At 39.4% G+C, this 22,808-nt stretch overlaps 1 protein-coding gene across 6 annotated transcripts in view; it reads right to left on the bottom strand.

Annotated features, from left to right (window-relative positions):
* The window catches only part of NEO1 (neogenin 1), a 166,437-nt gene that overhangs the window by 5,678 nt on the left and 137,951 nt on the right, over positions 1–22,808 (bottom strand). For 3 of the 6 annotated variants that reach the window (XM_038746154.1, XM_038746156.1, XM_038746157.1), the window contains exons 19-26: positions 22,154–22,348; positions 20,494–20,526; positions 14,042–14,104; positions 10,697–10,844; positions 6,745–6,983; positions 5,792–5,884; positions 2,452–2,610; positions 86–346 (exon numbers count right to left, since the gene is read on the bottom strand). In XM_038746154.1, the coding sequence (XP_038602082.1) occupies positions 86–346; positions 2,452–2,610; positions 5,792–5,884; positions 6,745–6,983; positions 10,697–10,844; positions 14,042–14,104; positions 20,494–20,526; positions 22,154–22,348 (1,191 nt within the window). Of the gene's footprint in view, positions 1–85; positions 347–2,451; positions 2,611–5,791; positions 5,885–6,744; positions 6,984–9,671; positions 9,674–10,696; positions 10,845–14,041; positions 14,105–20,493; positions 20,527–22,153; positions 22,349–22,808 lie in introns of those variants that run through there. The other 3 variants (XM_038746158.1, XM_038746155.1, XM_038746160.1) reach the window with 3 other exon arrangements.

Here is a 22,808-nt window from a genome sequence, read left to right as displayed (position 1 = left end):
TCCACTAGGATACACTACACAAAGTCTCTGCTCTAGATGATCAGGAACTCTGATCACTTTTGCTGAAATCACCCCCTCTCCGCACCTTGCTGGGACAGTAACGGTGTGCTTGGTAATGCAGGGTCATATGTGGAACTTGAAGGTGGCACTGCTGGCACAGCAAAACTCTTCAGAGGGTGAGAGGGACGAACATGGGCAGTTGGCAGGCTTTGGCCTGAATCTTCCTCCTGGGAGCTGGCCAAGTAAGAGGATCCTGTGGCACCTTCTGGATCTTGATGGTCAGTACAACACGTCTGAGATGAGGAAGCTGGCATGGTGTCTGTACTGGGTGTATTTCTAACTGATTCTGCAACAAGAAAACATGTGTGTCAGATTTTCCTGCACAAGATATTTCAAAATTACTCCTCTTAAAATACTTCAGGATAGAGTCAGTTTTGACCTATGGGAGCTAGTCAACATGTGTATAAATCAGTCATAAAACTAGGATAAGGAAAGACTTTGTTCTAAGATGGTTCGATGAAACACCCTAATGAGAGGTTTAGGAGGAGGAGATTGCCACTTGGGGAAATGAGGGAGCAAGGACAGAGGGATTAGGGAAGTATTGGACTAGGAAGCCAGGGAGAGTAGCCAGTAGAATTGATCAAACAATCAGTATCAATCAGTGGTACTGATTGAACACTTACTGTGTACAGAGCACTGTACTAAGCATTTGGAAGAGTACAATATAATAGAGTTGACAGACACATTCCCTGACCACAGCAAGCTTACAGTCTACAAGGGGAGACATACATTAAAACAAATTACAGATATGTACACAAGTGCTGTGGGGCTTAGGGTGGGGTGAACAAAGGTGTAAATCCAAGTGTCACGGTGCTGCAGAAAGGGAGAGAGAGCAGGGGAAATGAGGGCTTAGTAGAGGAAGGCCTCTTGGAGGAGATGTGGGAGAGTGATGGTCTATCAGATATGTAGGGGGGAGGGATTTCCAGGCCAGAGGTAGGATGTGGAAGAGGGGAGGGCAATGAGATATACGAGATCAAGCTGTAGTGAGTATGGCATTAGAAGAGCGAAGTTTGCGGGTTGTGTTGTAATGGGAAATCAGGGTCTTAAGGTAAGAGGGGGCAAGGAGATTGAGTGCTTTAAAGCCAATGGTAAGGAGTTTCTGTTTGCGGTGGAGCTGGATGGGCAACCACTAGAGGTTCTTGAGGGCTGGGGAAACATGGACTGAATGTTTGTTTTAGAAAGATGACCCAAGCAGCAGAATAAAGTATAGACTGGAGTGGACAGATGCAGGAAGCAGGAAGATCGGCAAAGGAGGGTGAGGTACTCAAGGCAGGATAGGATAAGTTTCTTGGATCAACATGGTAGCAATTTGAATGGAGAGGAAAGGGTGGATTTTAGCGATGTCGTGAAGGTAGGGCTGACTATTTCGGAACAGACTGAATACGTGGTTTGAATGAGAGAGCTTAGTCAAGGCTAATGCCAAGGTTATGAGCTTGTGAGATACGGAGGATGTTGTGCTGTCTACAGTGAGAAAAACACAAGAGGAGGACAGGGCTTGGGTAGTATTTGTTTAGCAGGGAACATGTCTACCAACTCTGCTGAATTATACTCTCCCAAGTGTTTAGTACAGTGCTCTGCACACAGGAAGTGCTCTATAAAAAGCACTGATGGATTGACTGAGTGTCTGCCTGGTGTAGAGCACTGTACTAAAGGCTTAAAAGACCACAAGAGTCTGAAAGTATAGTCATGAGAAGAACTGGGAGGGATGCAGTACTGTGTATGTGCAAAATATATTACTTTATTCAAGAATTAAAAGATAAAACTGAAACTTTACATGGGAATATGAAGAGCAGTCAACATTTCCACTTAAGAATAGAAATCTCCCAGACATTTTTACTAAATTAAAAAAAAACTGTTTTATTTTCTGTTTATCTGCCATTACATCTCTATAGGTTTCTTCTGGCATTGGCCACTGTTTTTCAAACTTTCAAATGTATTTAATTTTCAGTAGTATAGTATTAAGATCTATAAATGTAGTACTTCAGGAAGGAATGTTAATTTTCAACCTTTTACAAAAAATAATCTATTTAATTCCTTGCCTAAAAATGTATTTGGAAACCTTCCACTTAAACTTGCACTGATTTTTAAAGTTCAAATAAGAAGCTGATGAAATGAGAGAATACAAATGTTCTTTCAGGGACAGTATGGGTTTGTGTTAGTTAAAGCTACTCAAACTAACACTAAGATTCATTCAAAATTAAGAAAGAATGAGACTGAAAATATTTGCCATGTTAAAAAAAAATAAAGGAAAATGTTTTCTGAGAGGACAAATACTTCCAATGGAGAGTGAATATAAACACAAATTCAATCATGAAATAACCACTTTTGCTTTGTTCTTTCACACTTTGCTTTTTCAGCAGTTCCTTCCTGGACTGGTTATTTATCTCTCACCTGTGGAATTGGCCCTGTCTGAATGGGACATGGAAGTGCCAATAGGCCAGGGGTTGACCTGATGATGAAGATAGCTGCGGGTCGGAGAAGCGAGGCTGCTGGAGTGGAAATGATGGTGAGGGTTATCGAGTGAATGGATGGGATGAGCACTAATCACGGCTGTGAATGAACATAAAACAGAAAAATCCTTAACACAGATATCCACATGTGCACAAACACTACAGTACAACAAACCTCTTCCCACCACCCAAGCAAGTGTAAAGTCTTAAATGCTGTTGGCCTTTTCAAAGGAACAGATTCAGAAAGTAAGGACCTGTTATGTGTTTTTAAATTCCAACACATTTTCTTTGACGTTTGAATGAAAAAATGATAGATCAGTGGCATCTGAGTACCTACTGTGTACAGAATACTGCACAAAGTTCTTGGAAGAGTACACCAGAAGCAAAAGTAACAGACCTTGCCCTTGAGGGGTTTTCAACAGATCGGTACAGATCAGAGCATGCACTTAACAAATATAATAATAATTATTATTATTCAATCCAATTATAAGCAAATAAAGGCGGCATGTCCTTCAGGCCATTTTCTTGTTCTCTAAGAGAAAACAACTGTTAGATTTACTCCTTACTCACTAATACTCTGCTGCTTTCGTAGCTATTAAGGAAAAAAAAAGCAACATAGGAATCTGGAAAAAATTTCAGATTATCCAAGAGAGTTCAAAGAGGAAACATAGCTTCTTCTTTTTTTAAACATTACTTCTGGTTCAGCAGTGAGCAGAGTAGATTATTTGTGGCCAAGTAAATATACTTTCTTTCTTCCTCAACTGTCTGAGTGTTTAGCTAATACATTTGATTTTGAAATAATGCTCACATTTATCTTTTTGGTTGAGATTTAGGACCAAATAAATGAATTCTGAAAAGTTTGGAGTTGTTGATTAATAGCTCTCTCTTGGCATGAATCGATAGTTCAAATTTCTATAGTCTCAAGAACCTAACACTGGTGATACCTACACCTTGAAACTAAATATATAAGATGAAAAAAAAACCAATTCCCACTCAAAATATACCATATTTTTCAAAGTGCTTTGTCTTCAGATATGTATTTTTAATACTTGCTTAATTATCCTTTTGGAGTCCAGTACTATGTCTACTGTCTCAAATAGTCTAGTCTATGGATCAATCCCCTCTACCATCTCTATTCTGTCTAAATGTCACAGAAAGGATCAGGTATATTACCTATTTCAGCCCTGAAAGGAACAAGAGGTTTTCTTTTAAATACTGCACAACTACTAGGGATTGTAATGAACTTCAGATCCAACAAAATCAAATAATGCGGCCATTTAAGGAAAGAAGATGATCTTCTTGCACTTGGATCTGTGACATTTGGGCATTTGATATTCACCCCACCCGCAACACCATAGCACTTAGATACATATCTTTAAATTTTATGTTATAAATTACTTATATTATGAATGTCTGTCTCCCCACTAGACTGTAGGGTCTTTGTGGGCAACTCTTCCAACACTGTTGGTTTAGTATCGTGTTCTGCACACAGTAAGCATTCAATAAATACCCTTGAATGAAAGAATCCTGAAATTATTGTAGTAACTAATAAAATGCACTGCTTTTTTCATGGCCAATATCTTAGATAAAAGGTAGCTGAAGTTCAGTGCTGCTTTTTAGGTACCAACAGTTAACAGCAAGCAGCAGCTTTATTTAGTTAACATAAAGTAATTTATAGGTATGTGAGTTTACGGCTTTTCTGCTTGGAAACCTAGTCCAAGTTTTTGAATAAGAAGAACTGGGTACTATGAAAAAGTAGATTCGGCTAATATAGCTCTCCTGACCTCTCATATGGAGGTGTCCATGGCCCTAAAAATTGAGCGAGGACAATACAACAGAGTTAATAGACAAGTGCCCTGTTTAATTTAATTTTAAAAATAAAACGGGAAAATTTGAATAAATGTTTAAGGGACTCCTCAATGCACCCCGAAAGTACATTTTCTGGATTTATTACTAGAGGTGGAAGATACATGGCAATTTAACCCCTAGCCAATCCTTACCAAGTTTACTTAGAAAAAACAATGCGGCAGGAGTAGTGGATTTTTTCCCCCCATAACTGGGCAGTGGGAGACATATTTCAAGGGCAAATGCTAATACTGTGGCCTAGCAATGACAAGCGGTGTTCCCCCTCCTTTTCTCTTTAAGTCATACTATGACTCTACAAGAAAATTATATAGCCCCTCTAAAAATCACCAGTAAGTTGTTCCATTTAAAATATTAAAGTCATTTGTTATTATCATTATTACTATTATATATTAATACATATAATATGACATAATATATTACTTAGACTGTGAGCCCCACATGGGACAGGAACTGTGTCCGACCTGATTAACCTGTACCTATCTTAGCACTTAGAACACTGCTTGGCACAATCATCATGAAAGAGGATTCCACTTTGGAGAGACTGAGACTTCAAATTAAGGAAATTGAGAAAAAATTAGGAAAGTTGAAAATTTTTCCACTTGAAAAGGAAAATACCGGAGAATATCACTGTCCTTCAAAGTATTCCTTTTGTTTAGAACAGTGCTTGGCACACAGCATGTGTTTAATAAGTATCATAATTTTTATTATTATGATAGTATTTGTTGAGTATTTAGTATGTGCCAAGCATTCTTGTAATCTCTGAGACAGATACAATTTAATCACATTGGACAAGTTAATCAAGATGCAGTACAATCAGACCAGACACAGTTGCTGTCCCACAAGGGGACTCTGAGTAGAGGAAATTTTTTATGGTATTTATTAAGTGCTTACTGTGTGCAAAGCACTCTACGAAGCGCTTGGGAGAGTACAACAATAAACAGACACATTCCCTGCCCAAAATGAGTTTATAGCCTAGAGGGGGAGAGTATAAACTGTAAAGTGTAAATTTTATAATCCCTCCCTCAATTATTAATTTAATCCGAAATTGCAGAGTTAGGAATAAATGCATTCATGGGCATTCAAACAGCAAAGTGCATTTGTTTCAACTTTTGTCACCCTATGTTAGTGTGACCTTGGGCAAATCACAACTTCTCTGTGCCTCAGTTTTCTCACCTGTAAAGTGGGTATTAAGACTGTGAGCCCCAAGCGGGACATGGACTGTTTTCCAGCCTGATTACCTAGCACCTACCCTAGTGCTTAGTTCAGTGCCTAGCACAGAGAAAGTGCTTAAAAAATACCCCATCCTACCTCTCCTGGCCACCCTCCATCTGTCTCCCCACCGCCCCCAGCCACAATCATAGCAAGACAACAGTATAAGTAAGCAGAGAATACTGATAAATACACAGTTAACTTACGCTGGGGAGGCTGTGAGTCAAATGGCATCATCATTTTTGGTCTCATTCCTCGTCTTCCTGCCAGGGTAGACATGCTGTCCTCTGATTCATGCCCTAGCCAAGAAACACTGAAAGTTAGCCACAATCTGCTGTCTTGTCTTGCACGCTATATAGCTATAGTAGTAATATATAGCTATAGCTTCCTTTATGGGTAGCTCCATGGCACACAGTAAAACCACACATACAGTGATGAATCAAACCACACAGTTAAAGTGATGAATCAGATGGGTCTCAAACCATTTCTACAACTCTGCTAAATCAGTAAACTAAAATCTGATAGCGATGCCTGATACCCCTCCTTGTCTGCACAAGGGTTTCCATTTTCTTTTTACCCTAACTGTACCATCTCTAGGCCAGCTGTCACTAGACATAGATTATGCACCATGTCCGTTAGAGATTGTTTTTGAATTGGTGTCTGAGAGTACTGCCAAAACAACACAGTATGTTGTAACATCTTGACAAACATCATCTAGATCAACAATATTCTGGCTCGAATTCAACTGAAATGAAGGCACATGGCCCAAGGTTAGGAATTGATTTAAGTAGGAAAGAAACTCTACGTGAGATCAAATGACCCTCTTCCCCCATCCCAGTTTTTGCTATGGTGAGTCCATGTACTGTTTAATACATGACTCCCTTCCCCGCAGCTCCCTTGCCCATAAACCCAGCAGCCTGGAACAGAACAGTCTTTATTGTTTGAGGAAAAGTTCTTGTAGAAAATGCATTTCACTGAAGCCACTGTTTTACAATAAATACCAAAGTAAAAGGAACAAAAAACTTGGGATATGGAAAGTAATGATTAAATCAAGAGGTTCAAGAATGGCAACAAGTTATTTGCTCCAAGTGATATTAGGCCATAAATCCCTTCTATTAAATAATTACAATCTAAGGGCATTTTATTGGTCAAATCTCACCTCTGTAAGAGTTTCGTCTTTGATGGATATTGCTGTCCATAGAATTGTCTACTGGCGTGATATCCTGGGAGTTGCGAGGGATTGGGGTATCAGTCATGATGGGGTTTGGGTCTGGGGATTTATCAATGGGTTTTAGCTCCAGTCTCTCATGATGGATCCAAAGGTCTGGAGGCTTGACATCCTTGGAGTTTCCTTTGTATTTATGGGATCCATTCACTGACTTGCAAGCAGCCCGTTTTCTGAATTAAAGAAGAGGACATGCGGGGAAAAAAAAAGCTACTATTACATCTGCTCGGATATGAAAAATGAGCCTTCAAGTCACGGCCATGGAATGAAAATGTGGTAAAGGTGATTTCTAATTTGTTTCTACAGATTAGTAGTATAACCTCCTAATTTGAAAGTTTCTCTCTGGATCTATTGTTTTGGGGTAACATAAGGTTAGCAGTAAATTAAACAACCAGTTCTCAAAAATGGTAGCATTATAATAGGCTTGGAAATGACTTTGGTCAAATGTTTTATTATTCACAGAAATAAATCTCCTTTTAAACAATCTTTCACTAGGTCTCCCCTTACTCCATTTGGCTTTTCATCTTCCCGATCTTCATATTCTTGTATCTTTCCCTGTTCATTGTTGAAGTTTTGAAGAGCATGATATTATAGAGCAGGCTAACACCCTTGAGAGAAATATGAGTAGGGAGGGCACCAAAAGACAGTGAAAGACACTAATTGGACAGAGGCTCAAAAATGTATGTATGTGTATATATATATATATTCTTGAGTCTGTCCAAATATATTTTATATACATATATATATCTAGATATCTAGATATATAGATATCTTAAGGGGGAGTTCCCTCCCCCTTAATATCCCACAGACCACCACTCACCTCACCTTCAAAGCCTTATTAAAATCACATTTCCTCTTTTCCTCTACCCCCACTCCTTCTGTGTCCTCTATTTACCTGAATCTGTAATTTTTAAGCACTTGACAGTTACCCCACCCTTAACACTTTAGTTCATATCCATAATTTATTTTAAACTTTGTCTAGACTGTAAGCTCTTTGTGGGTAGGGAACATTTCTACCATGTTTATTGTACTGTATTCTCCCCCAAGTGCTTAGTACAGGTGCTCTGCATACAGTAAGCGCTCAATATATACCACTGATTGATTGATAGTTGTAAATATATAGAAATTAAAGTTGAAAAATTAAGATGTACTTCAAAGTGGCATATTGAAAAGCAGAGGCAAAGGAAAAAAAAATCAATCAATCAATCAGTGGTATTTACTGAACACTAACTATTTGCAGGGCACTGTACAAGAGAAGCAGTGTGGCTCAGTGGAAAGAGCACGGGCTTTGGAGTCAAAGGTCATGGGTTCAAATCCCAGCTCTGCCAATTGTCAGCTGTGTGACTTTGGACAAGTCACTTAACTTCTCTGTGCCTCAGTTACCTCATCTGTAAAATGGGGATTAAGACTGTGAGCCAACAATCTGATCATCTTCTAACCTCCCCAGTGCTTAGAACAGTGCTTTGCACATAGTAAGCACTTAATAAATGCCATTATTATTATTATTACAACAGAACAGAATTAGCAGACACTGTTCCCTGCCCACAAAAAGCCAGTAAGAGGATAATGAAAGAGACAGAGTGTTGGATTACTACCCACACAGAATTTAGTCTACATTGCCCAGATTTAGGCAGATAACAAACTGACAAAATTCTGAATGTTGGCAATACAGAGTGGCACTGAGGGTGGAGTGGAGGTGGTGGTGTAGTTAAGCTGTCAGCTACAAGCACTGCTCTTTTCCACTTTGGAAACATGCCAGCAGCCCTACACGTCACCAGGCAAATACCCTAAAAATACATGAGGTACTCCAATTCTAGGAAAAGCAATGAAAAAAAGCTGCAAGCTGAATTCATTAACAACCTTAGCACCTCTCTGCCTCATTTCTTTTAATTCTTGGGCAATGGATGCAGGTTATTTTGCAGATTTACTTTTACATTTATTTTCAGGATGCTCATCGAGTTGAATATTTTTAACTTTATAAATAGGAAATGATAACTGGCAGGGATTGCTCAGAACTTAAATACAACATGAGCCAAAATATGAATATTTCTCTAAATAAATTTTATTTATCCATCTTATACACATCGCCTCAGCAATCAGCAGGAGTGCAAAAATAGTTAAATCGAGTAAATAAATTGATTTTTTTCTTAAAATAATAAAGAATGATGACCTTGTAACCCATAACCTTCTAGTTTACAAATATCGCATGATTTCCCTAAAAGTGCTAAGGTAGAGTCTCTAACAAATTAACCAGAGCAAAACTCTGATGAAGGTTCAAATACCCAACTCATTATCTCCATTTCAGAACTTGACTAGGAGATAATATCAAAGAACACTTCAGAAAAGCATTTGGAGGTAGCATCTCTTCAGAATGTCACTAATGAATATTGTATAAGTAAATATTGACTTCACGTATCTTCGCAGGTCACACTCATCCAGATTCCCATCCTTATTCAGTTATTGGTGGCATTTTGATATATGTGTCAATGTATTCACAATATTTTAACTTGTTTCTGTTTGTGTAATAAGCACCTTAAAACTGAAGTTACAGTATTGTAATATTTATCATTATGGTATTTATTAAGAGCTTACTATGTGCCAAGCACTGTTCTAAGTGTTGGGGTAGATACAAGGTAATTTGTTTGTCTCACATGGAGCTCACAGTCTTAATCCCCATTTTACAGATGATGTAACAGGCACAGAGAATTTAAGTGGCTTGCCCAAGGTCCCATCTACTACAGCAGAAGTTCACTGAAACGAAACCCCTTTAAATGAATGAATGAATCAATCGTATTTATTGAGCGCTTACTGTGTGCACAGCACTGTACTAAGCGCTTGGGAAGTACAAGTTAAACACTCACTTCTTCAAAGCAGGTCTAAGTCTTCCAGAAAAGAATAGGTTTTTTTTTTAATACTGAAATTTTTTATTACAAATTTACTGCGGCAGTGTTCATGGACAAAAATATATTTGTGCAAGTGTGAAACAGTCCTGAATAAGGCAAATTTCTTGCTGGGTGAAACCATTAGTTGGGGATGAGACGGATGGGGTTCTGTTTTATCTTCTAATGCCTGAGACAGTTTCCAAACTATCGTTGGATTTGAACCCACCCTGACTCTCCTCCAGCACGTGCTCCAGCTGGGAACCCAGTCAGTAGCCTGCACAGAGTAGGTGCTGAACAGCTGAAGCCATATGGCCTTGGGGAAGGAGCAAGGGCCTGGCAATCAGAGAACCTGGGCTCTACTCTGAGCTCCTCCACTTGTCTGCTGTGTGACCTCGGGCAAGTAACTTAATTTCTTGGTGCCTCAGTTTCCTCACCTGCAAAACGTTCTCCCCCCTGCTTTGACTGTGAGCCCCATGTGGAACTTAATAATAATGATAATAATGGCATTTGTTAAGCGCTATGTGCTAAGCACTGTTCTAAAGCGCTGGGAGGGATACAAGGTGATCAGGTTGTCCTAGGTGCGGGCTCACAGTCTTAATCCCCGTTTTACAGATGAGGTAACTGAGGCTCAGAGAAGTTAAGTGACTTGCCCAAGGTCACACAGCAGACATGCGGCGGAGCCAGGATTCGAACCCATGACCTTGGACTCCAAAGCCCATGCTCTTTCCACGGAGCCATGTTGCTTATCTACTGATTATTGGTTTGATTCTCCCAATAGAGAATCTCTATTGATTCTCTATTGATTATTAATAATAACTTGATTATTTTTTATCTACTCCAGTGCTTAGTACAGTGCTTGGCACATAGCAAACACTTAACAAATGCCACGACTATTATAATTCCATAATCCTTTGACTTCACCAAATATACACATCTACTGAAGTAGAATCCAATGGGCAAATTATAAAGTTAAGAAACCAAATTCTGCAGCTAGAGAGTCTTACTTTTTTTGGTGAGAGGTGGTACGACGAGTACAGAAGACAGCCACAATCACGACCACCACAATAGTGATGACGCCAACAGAAACTATAATGACTAGAAGCATATTGCTATCTAGAGGTGAGGTGGGACTCCCATGGGGGCTATTATTACCTGTTGAAAGAAAACAGCACATTTGTTCATGCAGTAAGGGATCCAGAATATGCATCACAAGCCAAAGAATGGTACAACTTTTCCAAAACCTTAACAAAAATTGCTTATAAATTCAGAAATAATGAAGAATGCTCCTTTTGATGAAAAAATATCCCAGCAGATTACTATTATCCAAATAAGACCCAATGTAACATTGTGTCAATTTAGAGATGGGAATTAATTACCAATGCTTGTTTTTTTGTTTTTTTTCACTGGGCCTTTCAATTCAAATCCCAACACACCTTCCAAAATTCACACCTCCAAGAACTGCATTAGGTAATATTCTTCCCATATCTCTCCCCCCAACCCCCAACCTCTGGAAAATGTTGCCAAAGAGAGTTAGGTAGCTTTCTCAAGGTCACAGATTGGTTGTGTCCAAGATCATATGTTAGCCAGTACTTCTGGGGGCCTACTAAAATCAGAAAAAGTGTTCTGCATGCATATTCTCCTCTCCTACCCTCAGAAACAAGGGAGTAGGTCCCCTGATTCAATGCACCCCCATCTCTCATTTCCCACAGATTCACCGGTGGGGTTTTGAGTCAGGGAGATTACCCCTCACTGCAGCCAATAATCAAGGTCCACATGAAGCCTACTGGGGAGTCCCACTCCACCACTAAATCACATGATTTTACCCATCACATCCTCTTCAATATTTGGGAGTGGAGTTCATTTCTAACCTCTTCCCTTCTGGGGCTGCACAATGGAAGCGATACAATCACATTGCTTCAGCATGGCAACCAACCTACTATTGTTCAAATTCTGTGGTTTGAGACAAAAATTATATTTCCCACTGAATAAACAGCCCATTCCTCCTTCACTTTTATAATGAAAAAAGTTTTAGCAGCTCGTATATCAGAATAATTTAGAGTCATGCCATGGGAACAGAATCATTTCCAAACCCAGCACCTTTATAAATATGCATGACCCTAACAGAAACTAAGGAACAGGAAGCTGAAGTTCTATCAGGGATTTAAACAGAAAAGTAGAAATTGTAAGAATAGTACACCCATTATTGTTTTATGTTACTTATATCTTAGGACTTGGAATATTAATTACATCTATGCAGTTCCACAATTGTATCACCAGAGTATCTTGGCACGTGCTCAACATAACTACTCCAAATGATCTATTAAAATGCAAATGAAATCAGCCTGTCCCCAGTCTGCTAAATCTGACATTCCCACGGTACTCAAAATTCTTATTCATCTGAACCTCTGAATACCATTTGAAAGATATTTTAAAAGTCAAAAAGAACGTTGTCAAACTATAAATTTCCGTTCTATTTAGTTTGTTGGAAATTACATATCCATTTTTTCCAAAATGCATATCGAACCCAAACATATCTTATTTAAATTTAATTGACAATCAAAATTCCACACACCAGATGTTAACTGGCTCAAATTGAGGAGTTTAGATTGTACACTTCTAAATGCATTACATTACAAATGAGCAAACTGGGAGAGAGCTTGATTTAGAAAGTGTCAATATGTAGCCTACAAAGCAATATTTGATAGCTATTTTATTTGGCCTGGTTTAGCACATATGACTCTTTAGAACAACAAACATTTATGAATCTGCATTTTCCAAATTTTAATTAGGGTTTGGGAAAAAGTCAAAATATAGTCAGAAGCACTGGCCACTGGTCTGGATTCCCAAACCAGTATTAGTTTAAGTTTGCTTGGTATAACATTAAACGGCAACTCAGTTGAAAGTCCATGACAAAGTCACAGAAAGACAATTTTACACAGATAAACTCAATCACAACACGATATGGTTGAAAAAAAGTTATTTTTCACTAATCTTGCACTAATTTTGCACTAATCCTTTCTTATTCCATATGTGCACACAGAGCACTCGTCCTTTAATTTTTATTTAAGATGTAGGCTCTGGTACACTTTAGATTTTTAAAAGCAAAACCAGCTAGAATATTTTTCATGAGAAGCAGCAGGCCTAGTGGAAAGATTACAGGGCTAGGAGTCAGAGGACCTGGGTTCTAATCTCAATCTACCTACCACTTCACTGTGGGCAGGGAATGCATCTGTTATATTGTTATACCTTACTCTCCCAAGCATTTAGTACAGTGCTCTGCATACTGTAAATGCTCAATAAATATGAACTTGGGCAAGACACGTCACTCTTCTCTCTGCCTCAGTTTCTTCATCTGTAACATGGGAATTAAATACCTCTTCTCCCTTTTCTCTTGGACTGTGTGCCCCATCTGACATAAGGACTAAATGTGACCTGATTATCTTGCATTTATCCCAGGCATTTAATCAATCAATCACTGGTATTTACTCAGTGCTTACTGCGTGCAGAGCACTGTACTAGGTGCTTTGGAGAGTACAATATAACAGAGCTAGTAGACATGCTTACTGCCCACAGTGAGTTTACAAGTATCACAATTACTATTACAGGGCTTTTAGCTGGAAGGTTAGAACATTTTTGAATAATAATTATGGTATTTGTTAAGCGCTTACTATGTGCTAAGCACTGTTCTAAGCGCTGGGGTAGACACAAGGTAATCAGGTTGTCCCACGTGGGGCTCACAGTCTTAATCCCCATTTTACAGATGAGGAAACTGAAGTACAGAGAAGTTAAGTGGCTTGCCCAAGGTCACACAGCAGGCAAGTGGCAGAGTCGGTATAGGAACCCATGTCCTCCGAAGTGACTAGATCCTCTCACTCCTGCCTCAGGGGGCCATTTCTAAATAATAGGGGTGGAAATTGCAAGTCAAGATAAAAAGAAGCAGGCCAGTGCCTTGGAAGAGCCTTCCTCATGGATTTCACCATGGGCTTAAACCAAAAGCGGCAGAGTTATCTCATTTTTAAGAGCAATACTATTTTGAACTGCATCTCTTCTAGAGACAGTGAATTGAAACCTCAATAGCAAAGATGATTTGACAAGCAATTTCATGTGGTGTGATGCTTGGTGTGATGCTTGACATTTGAGGAAAAAAGCTTCTTCTAAATGCACATGAATGGATTATAACAATTAAACTTTTTTGGCCTAGCTCAAAGTGAGGGCACTTGAAAGCACAGACTCACTAAGGAAGGAAAATGGACTGTGTACAGAAAATAGCAAATCACCCAAACCCAAAGTGAAGGCAAGTTTCATGGTCTCCCTAGCTGTAAGTGGAAACAATTTGGGGAAGACATTACCGCCCATTGGTGCTTTGTAGTCTGTATCAGGTGGCCGATTTCCTTTTCCTGGAGATCCTGAAGCTGAAGGTAAAAACACATAAACCCATCAATTATTAACAGTCATATTTAAATGATTCCCATTCTAAGCCATTTTAAAAATGGCTTTTTCCAAGGAAAATCAGGCACATCCAAAGTAATTGAAAAAAGGTAATTCTGCACCCTCCACATAGCTTCATATTTCTCTACATAAGGAGGCAATGGGCAGATTTCTCTGGGCAATAAGGCAGTGTTTGGCAATTCAATTCAGATTTTCTGGAAAGATTATTGCATTGTCAGCATCCTACTTCCCAGGCCCTAAAATTGCTCTGAAATTCAATCCAGGACTTAAACGAGGTTAGAGAAAGGCACAATCACATAAACAATTAGGGAAAAGGCAAAAGAGATAGAGACCTCATTTTTGCTCTCTTTCTGGCACTTTCTGTCCTTGACTTCACTCTTCTAGCACTTGTCAGTGAGGAAAGGGGAGGGGCAGGATTAGGAAGGAGTGAAATGGCCTCAGCTACAAGAATTCAATTTATTTGACTGCAATTCTAAGGTACATATTAAAATTCCTTTTTGAAAAATACTTAGATTGGCCTAAAATTTTTGGTTTGGCAATTATAAAATATGTTCAGAACACTGCTAACTAAAGTAAATAATGAAAGCAGATGCCACCTAGATGCTTAGAACAGTGCTTTGCACATAGTAAGCGCTTAACAAATACCATCATTATTATTATTATGATGTATACTTTGAAGATGTGTGTCCATTTCCAGGAGACTTTAACTACCATGATTTATCTAACTCAGCAGAGTTCTGATTTCGACCCAGCTCTGATTCCTTTACTCTATGTTTTCCAGTATATATCAAGTCTAATTTAGGAACGAGCAAGAAGACAGGTGAAGTCAGTCTCAAAGCCTCTGTGAGTAAAGGTACTAAATCAATATAAAATCAAAAACCAATTCACATAATGAAGGAACAAGAGTTTATGCTAACATTTATTGTTAGACTGCCTCGAGTGCACTTATAGCAATCAGTCTTTGGTGAGAGGTGCATGATTTCAAAATATCCAATCAGTGGTCCATTAAAAGGATGACAAGGGAGTTGTAGGGAAGGAAAGGGGAAGCTCCACTTCTCAGTATACAAAGGGGCTGACACTACATTTCACAATAGAGAAGGGGTAGGTTCTGGGAGGAACCAAGCCTCACCCAAGTCTCTTTTGGCTGTGACTTTGCTGAGGGTAGGATCTCCTGGGTTTCCTGCCCCTGCCACCACGGCCACCAAGCCTTCCTCGTGAACTGTCTCTTTACTGTAACCAGTACTTGTGGGAAACAGGCCAAAGAAATATGTAACTCTGTGGTGCAAATTTGAGTTTTCACTTGTACTCCTTTCTGACCAAATCCTTCAGCACAAAATCCTGTTTGCGACAATTACTGTTTGAAAGTACTCTCAGACAGGTTCACAGAGTGGTTCACACCTCTTAAAAGGACTCAGGAAGCAGAGATCCCACTTGAGTTCTGGTCAGGCTTCACATTTCTTTTATTTCCTTTGAATGTCCAGATTGGCGGAGGGCTTTGCCCTTTACTTTTCATTTAGGTTATTTTAGCAAGACAGTCTCATCAATTAAATGAGTCTAACATTTATCCCTGAGGCTTTTCCAAAGGATGAATTTTAATTTATGCCACTTCAAGGCCTTGTCTCAGCAAACTGAATTCTTTGTGATTAACAGGACAGATAGGATTAACCATACCTATCTGTCCCGGAAAACAAAGAATTACTTGGTGGCTTCTAATTAATCAACCAATAGTATTTGCTGAGCACTTACTCTGTGAAGGTCACTGTACTAAGTGCTTGGGAGATCCAACTCCAAAACAAATTCAGTGCTGGCATAACGAAAAAAGCCCCAGGAAATACTAAAGCAAAAATGAACTTACCTATAAGGTTTATACAACTCATTACTTCCTCTATCTCTAAATTACCTTAATGTCTCTCCTCTCAACTGTCAGCTCCTTGTGGGCAGGGATTATGCCTACCAACTCTATTGCATTGTACTCTTAAGCACTTAGTACAGTATTCTACATACAGTAAGCGCTCAAATACTATTGATAGGTTGATAACTATAAATCCTTTTTTATACAACCTCTTGCACATAGTATTTGCAAAATCATTGACAGCTTTGAAAACTATAAAAAACTGTCTAAAGAAGTCAGATTTGTTGGGGATAGCCTCGTTATATAGGCATATCTACTGTAGAATACACTTTTCAATAATACTGGATGTTATAACAAGTGTCTTCATTTTCACAGACTGATCAGAAGAAAAGTTCCAAGAATCCATAGATGATTCAAATAGAAGACCTAGCCAAGGAAGAAGGTACACCAAAAGTAACATACAAATGAGAGCTGGATGGGGATTCTAAAAACACTTCAGCCCCACTGTCCAAAATGAATGAAAGCCTTTCAATAGGAATTAAAGCAGCAATCTCTTGCTTGGGAATTACATTCGTCCTAACTTTCCCACTGCTGTTTAATACCACCATCTTCCTGTCATCTGCCACCTATGGTGCATTCCTTGACTCCCCACTGTCCTTCAGCTTCGAAAATCATTTAAGTCCTGCTGGTTTGTTCTCCACAACATTTCCCAGATTCACCTCTTCTTCTCTTGCTACCCTCCTGGTCCAAGCTCTTGTTACATCACTGTTAAGCTTAAGTATCAGTCTCCTCTAAGGTTTCCTTGAATCCGATATCTCTGCTACAAGCTGTGGCCCGGATCATCCTCAAAATTGGCTACCCCTCTTCCTTCAATTCCTGACCACTGGTTTCAAGGTTCTGAACCTTCCTACCCACCTTATAGTCAAACAGACTACAGATCTCTCCACTTCAAAGCCAACCTAAAATCCCATCCACTCAGGGAAGCTTTCCCTGATTAATTCATAATGCCTCATTTGTGTCAATCCAATGCTATCCACAACTCATATTCCTATTCTTCGCACTCACGTGCACTAGTGCACGTGTACGTTAACTATTTCAATGCAATACATTTCTGCTGTGTCCGGATATCTTTTCCCTCCTCCTGCTTTGTAATTGGTAAATACTCTTTGTCTGCCCGCCCGCTTCTACTTAAGTCACTTGGGAGGCAGCAGTGATTTGTCTTACTCCTGTTATACACACACAAGCACTCAGTAAGTGCACTCTACTTCATTTCTGTCTCCCCCTCTAGACTGTCTGCTGTCATCGATAGGGCTGGAGCAGTGGCACCAGGGATATCAATTGCCCATAAATTCATGGACAGTCCATAAAATGGAGCTACAATTGGTCATATGTCCATAAAAAGCCCATAACAATATTTCAATAACCATATATATTGCAGTGGCTCAATACTGCTCAGGTCCTGTGGCAGCAGCTTGGAATTTATGAAAGGAATGTATGGAATTTATTGCTTTGGTGAGACAATGAGAGAACTTAATCTCCATCACATATATACCATAATGTGAGCCTCTTTACATACAAACTGGAAAAACAGTGAAAGAAATATTAAACTATAGAAGCTTCAAATACATTCAAATCTCTAAATCTTGTTTTTCTGTAGTCAAATACTAAACAATTTACTTCTGTTCCCCAAATTATAAGCCTATTACACTGAACGAAGACATTACTCAATGAACTAGTGCTGAGAATAACCTGACACATCAAAACTGGGGGTTGCGCTGTACACATGACCCTGTTGAAGGGGACATGTGATGGATACCTGACTTTTTATGCTGAAGGCTTTTTGGTTACTGATACACTTCTGTTTCAAAATGTTCACCAATCATGATAACAATATAATTGGTATACCATAAATCAATGGTATTTATTGAGTGCTTCTGTGCAGAGTACTACGCTAAGTGCACAGGACAGTACAATTCAACAAAATTAGCAAACACATTCCCTGCCCATAACAAGTTTACAGCTTAAAGACAAGCTTACAGTCTAGAGACGATAATTACAATTGTCAGGATCATATATTTTTTCATTTGTCCCCAAGAGCGGCTGCTGTTATTCACTGGAAGAAATTTATTTTAGATTATTTGGGATTCTTTTTCATCATTCCTCCCTCTCCCTACCATTCAGAAGTAGCATGGCATAGTGGATAGAGCACAGGCCTGGGAGTCAGATGGTCATGGGTTCTAATCCCATCTCCACCACTGTCTGCTGTGTGACTTTGGATAAGTCACTTCACTTCTCTGTGCCTCAGTTACCTCATCTGTAAATTGGGGACTGAGACTGTGGGACAGAGATTGTGTCCAACCCAATTAGCCTGTATCCAACCCAGTGCTTAGTAAAGTGCCTGGAACATAGTAATCACTTAAACACCACAATTTTTATTATTATTACCCTTTATGAGAGAACTGTCTGTATCTAGGAACAGTAATCACAGTAGGATATTGCCCCTCTGAATCCCCCATCCTAGCTCTGGGGTGGGAAAATGAATTACTGTAGGCAATACCATTATTCAATGTACCATTCTTATGTTTTTTTCAAAACTTAATTTAGGAGATTTTAAGCTACCTTTAACTAGTTATTAAATGTTGTTATTACTATCTGTTATGTGCATACTATGTGCCAAGCACTGAACTAAACACTGGGACAGATATATCAGGCAGAACAAAGTCCCTGTCCCATATGGGGTTCACAGTCTGAGTAGGAAGGAGTAGATTTAATTCCCATTTTACAAATGAGAAAACTGAGGCATGAAGAAGTTAAGTGACTTGCCCAAGGTCACACAGGAGGCAAGAGGCATAGCTAGGATTGGAACTCAGGTCCTCCTATGCCCAGGCTTGTGCTCTTTTCAGTTGACAGAGATGCCTCTCATATATTGAGGAAATAACACAATATTTCCACACTGACTTGAATAAATTGCCTTGCTTTTTCCCTACACACAAAAAAAAGGTTTATTGGGAGGTGGGGGGCACCCTAAAAGTTAAGTCTGGAAAAAAGGGGAGCAGGAGATGAAAAAGGAGGGGAGAAATGAGAGAAGAATAAGAGGGCACTCAAGGCTTCTGTTGCACTCTCCTAAGAGCTATATAATAGGCACTCAATCAATTAACCCTCACTGCTCATCTCCTCCCTGCCTCCCCTTCTCTTCTTCCTCAGCAACTCCCCCGAATAAAGCAGTTCTCTGGCATTTCTGTATTCTGGCCCTTCTCCTCCTACCCTGACATGCATTGCCACCACTATCTGCAACGTGGTACAAAAACAGTCTTCTATTGGCTCAAAATCAGGGTGGTAAATGGGGGCGATGGGGGCAATTATGTGCTATTACCTAAGCACTCTTCTTCGTATTTCAAATAAAAAGTTAAATTTAGAATACAACATATGTAGCATGAATACAACATATGAAGCAGCAAAGCCTCATGGATAAAGCATGGGCCGGGAGTCAGAAAGACCTGGATTCATATGCCGGCTGCATCACTTGTCTGCTGTGTGACCTTGGGCAAGTCACTTTACTTCTCTGTGCCCCAGGTACCTCATCTGTAAAATGGGGATGAAGACTCTGAGCTCCATGTGGGAAGGGATGGTGTCCAACCAGAGTAGCTTTTATCTACTCCAGCGCTTAGAACAGTGCTTGACACATAGTAAGTGCTTAACAAATACCATTATTATTATTATTATTATATGTCAGTAGAAATCTAATTTTTAAACAGCAAGCTAAAACTCTGTTTTGTAGGGGCAGATTTTAGTGCCTCTATTTTTAGTTTTTTGGGGGGAGGAGAAAAACAAGGTATTAAATACATTTTTTTAATCATCCGGCTCTAACACAAGAGGTGCATTCTTGCACAACCTCTCGATACAGGAAACAATAGTGAGTTGAAATTTGCAGGTTATTTCACCCAGCTGATAAGGTACGTCAGGTTTAAACAGGCTTGAGTCACTGGAAGAAGGTTCCCCAATTCCTTAATGGCATTCTAATCAAAACACCTATTGAGAACCTGGGTTACAGAGAAACTGGGAGTATCTCTCCATTTGCTGAATCTCTCATGAGGGGACACAAACAAGATTTACAGTGCTCTGAGCAGCAGCCGCCAATTAAGCTCACACTGTAGCCCTTGTGTTAATCAAATGTGTGGTTTTGATTTTCTGCCTAATAGATGTAGACTTTTCTGAGCAAAGGATGGCTTGATGACCACACAATTCAAACCCATTAGAGCAGAATGACTCACATTTGGCACAATCTGTTTCTCCATGCACTTTCCAACTATAGAAATCAGTTTATAATTTTCACACCTGAACCACAAATAGAACCTCCAGCTTCCTTGCTACGAAAAAGCCCACAGAATTGGACTCATTTGCATTTAGGTCACTGAGTATATGGGATACTGCATGTGGAGTAAAAGCAACAGGAATGCATGAGAAAAGTGGAAATGAAAGAAAGGATGTCTACTCATTTACCTTGATCATTAGGCATTTTATCAGAGGAGTCAGCTATCAGGACAAGCACAGGGGAGGAAAAACAAGAGAAAAGATCATCAAGTTGGAAGATGAGAGAGACAGAATTAAAACACACACACCTCATTGAAGTCTTATCTGAAACACTAATAGGGGAATCTTTCCTTCATAAAATAAAGGTTCAATTTTGGCAAGTAACAATTCTCTGTTAATAGCACGCATTTCAAAATTTTCCTGAGCACCCTTAAATATCCTATGCTCTAAATGCCCTAATTCTCTTCATTCTGCATCGGTCTTATGAACAAGCATCAAGTTTAAAAGAGGTTCCCACACTGTTTTGTTCCCCAACTGAATCATCCATCACAATGACAAGCAATTGTTCACTATGCTGCCTATATAATTAGATCTTATTTGCAAATCTTGTAGTTGGCACCACAGCAATATATTTGATGTACACAGACTTGAGGTATGCAAATGTCCATTCTTCTTCGGTTCAACTAACCTGAGGCATCAGTTTTACTACCCATGGGTTCCCTATGGCTTTAGATGAACTATCAAGAACAGAAAGTGTAAACTGGCTAACATATCGTTTCTGATAATCAATCAATAGTATTTAATGAGCACTTACTGTGTGCAGAGCACTGTACTAAGTGCTTGGGGGATTACAATGCAACAAGTTGGTATACTTGTTCCCTGGAGTTTACAGACTAGAGGGATAATCAAAGTTTGCACAAGAGCTGATGGCTTACGCTTTTAACGTGTAGTATGTGAGTCTGTTTTACATTTATGTCATATGAGTGTACTCAGGGTAAAGTCAACCCATAATAAGAGCAACACAGGATACCTCCTAGATCATTTACCCATTTTCTTTAGCATATGGAAGCCCTGAATGTTATGTCCAATGTAGCAGATAGTCAATTCCTTCCCTGCTCCTCCCATGCCTCATCCCTGGTCCAAGCAGTTTTCCCACATCCCCAGATCAGTCTCCCCTTTCCCTGTCTCCCTGCTCAAGTTCCTGTCCTTTTTTTCTTTTTTTAAACTATCCTTGGCGACTCCAGCCACAAGCTGAATGCTTAGCACTGTTTCCCTTCCTGCCTGTAGCTCTACCTCCCCATCCCAGCCCCTGCTGTGGGAATGAGGACAAACAGACCAGGGAAGAATGGGCCAACATCTGTTGCTACAAGTCTACCCTTCCCTTTCTGGCCTGATGTTGACAGTTGGGTTGTAGGGAGGGGAGAGCCTTGTCTACAAGGCAGGAAGGGGAAGATAAAGGAGAGGGGAGTACGATCGAGCTAGTGGGGCCTACAGCCATGGATGTTGCTCTGATCAACATTTGATTGGAAAAAAAGCTAATGGAGAGCTGGGGGTGAGGACAGGAAAGAGGCCAGGAACAGGAGAGGGGGAAGGCAGGGAGAAATTTAGAGTGTAATTTTCTTTTTCTTGGAGGCCTTGGCAATCACGCTGGGGCTGATTCTGGACCGTTAGCTAACCCGCTGCATGCAAAACTATTACATGTTACAACCACGTTACAACCATTCAAGATATAGTCATATTTTTGAAGAACAGTTTCTGATTATAATGTAGGATATGCTTGTATACACTTATCTTCATCGTCAACCACTATTTATACCTGTAGTAACGAAAGAGTTTACAGCTATTTTACCTTTAGGCGTTCTAAACTGGACTGCTTCCGACATGGGCCCCATGCCCTTAGAGTTTCGGGCTTGGATTTTAAAGTAGTATGGAGTATCAAGGGTTAACTCTTGGATTTGGTGGGTCAGTCTGTTTCCTACTACAGGTTCAATAACCCAGTCATGAATTTCAGCATTCACATCTGTACTGTAGTAAATGATGTACCCTGTTGAAAAGATTTAGAGAGAGAGAAAGAGAGTCTTTCACATTTTTTCTTTGCAATCAGTGGTTCAGTAGAGACACAAAGTTTAATGTTAAAAAGACACATTTAATGCCAGAAGGAGATTTTTTAAAACTGCTTAAACTGCCAAAAATAACATGGCTCTGCTAACCACACTAACTTCAGGAAGAAAAAAAACATTTCTCCAGTTCTACTTAAGCAAAGTTTCAAATGCTGTGCCAGCAACTGAAAATATAAACTGCTCAACTTGATTTGTTTCTATATCTTATAATGTTCTTTAAAGCAAAATAGTGTGTAGCTTTATCTATATACATATATATAGTTCTGGCCAAAAAAGTCTTGTAAAATAACAGAGGACAGAAAGAAAACATAAAAATGACTTGAAATCACTTTGCTTGGGGGATATAATATCTTCTGGCTTTTAGGGAGGACAGTTCCAAGACTA

This window comes from Tachyglossus aculeatus, chromosome 5 (assembly GCF_015852505.1).
Source record: "Tachyglossus aculeatus isolate mTacAcu1 chromosome 5, mTacAcu1.pri, whole genome shotgun sequence".
NCBI classification, from domain to species: domain Eukaryota; kingdom Metazoa; phylum Chordata; class Mammalia; order Monotremata; family Tachyglossidae; genus Tachyglossus; species Tachyglossus aculeatus.
The sequence above is the reverse complement of the archived record's forward strand: the minus strand, read 5'-3'. Positions and strand labels throughout refer to the sequence as shown.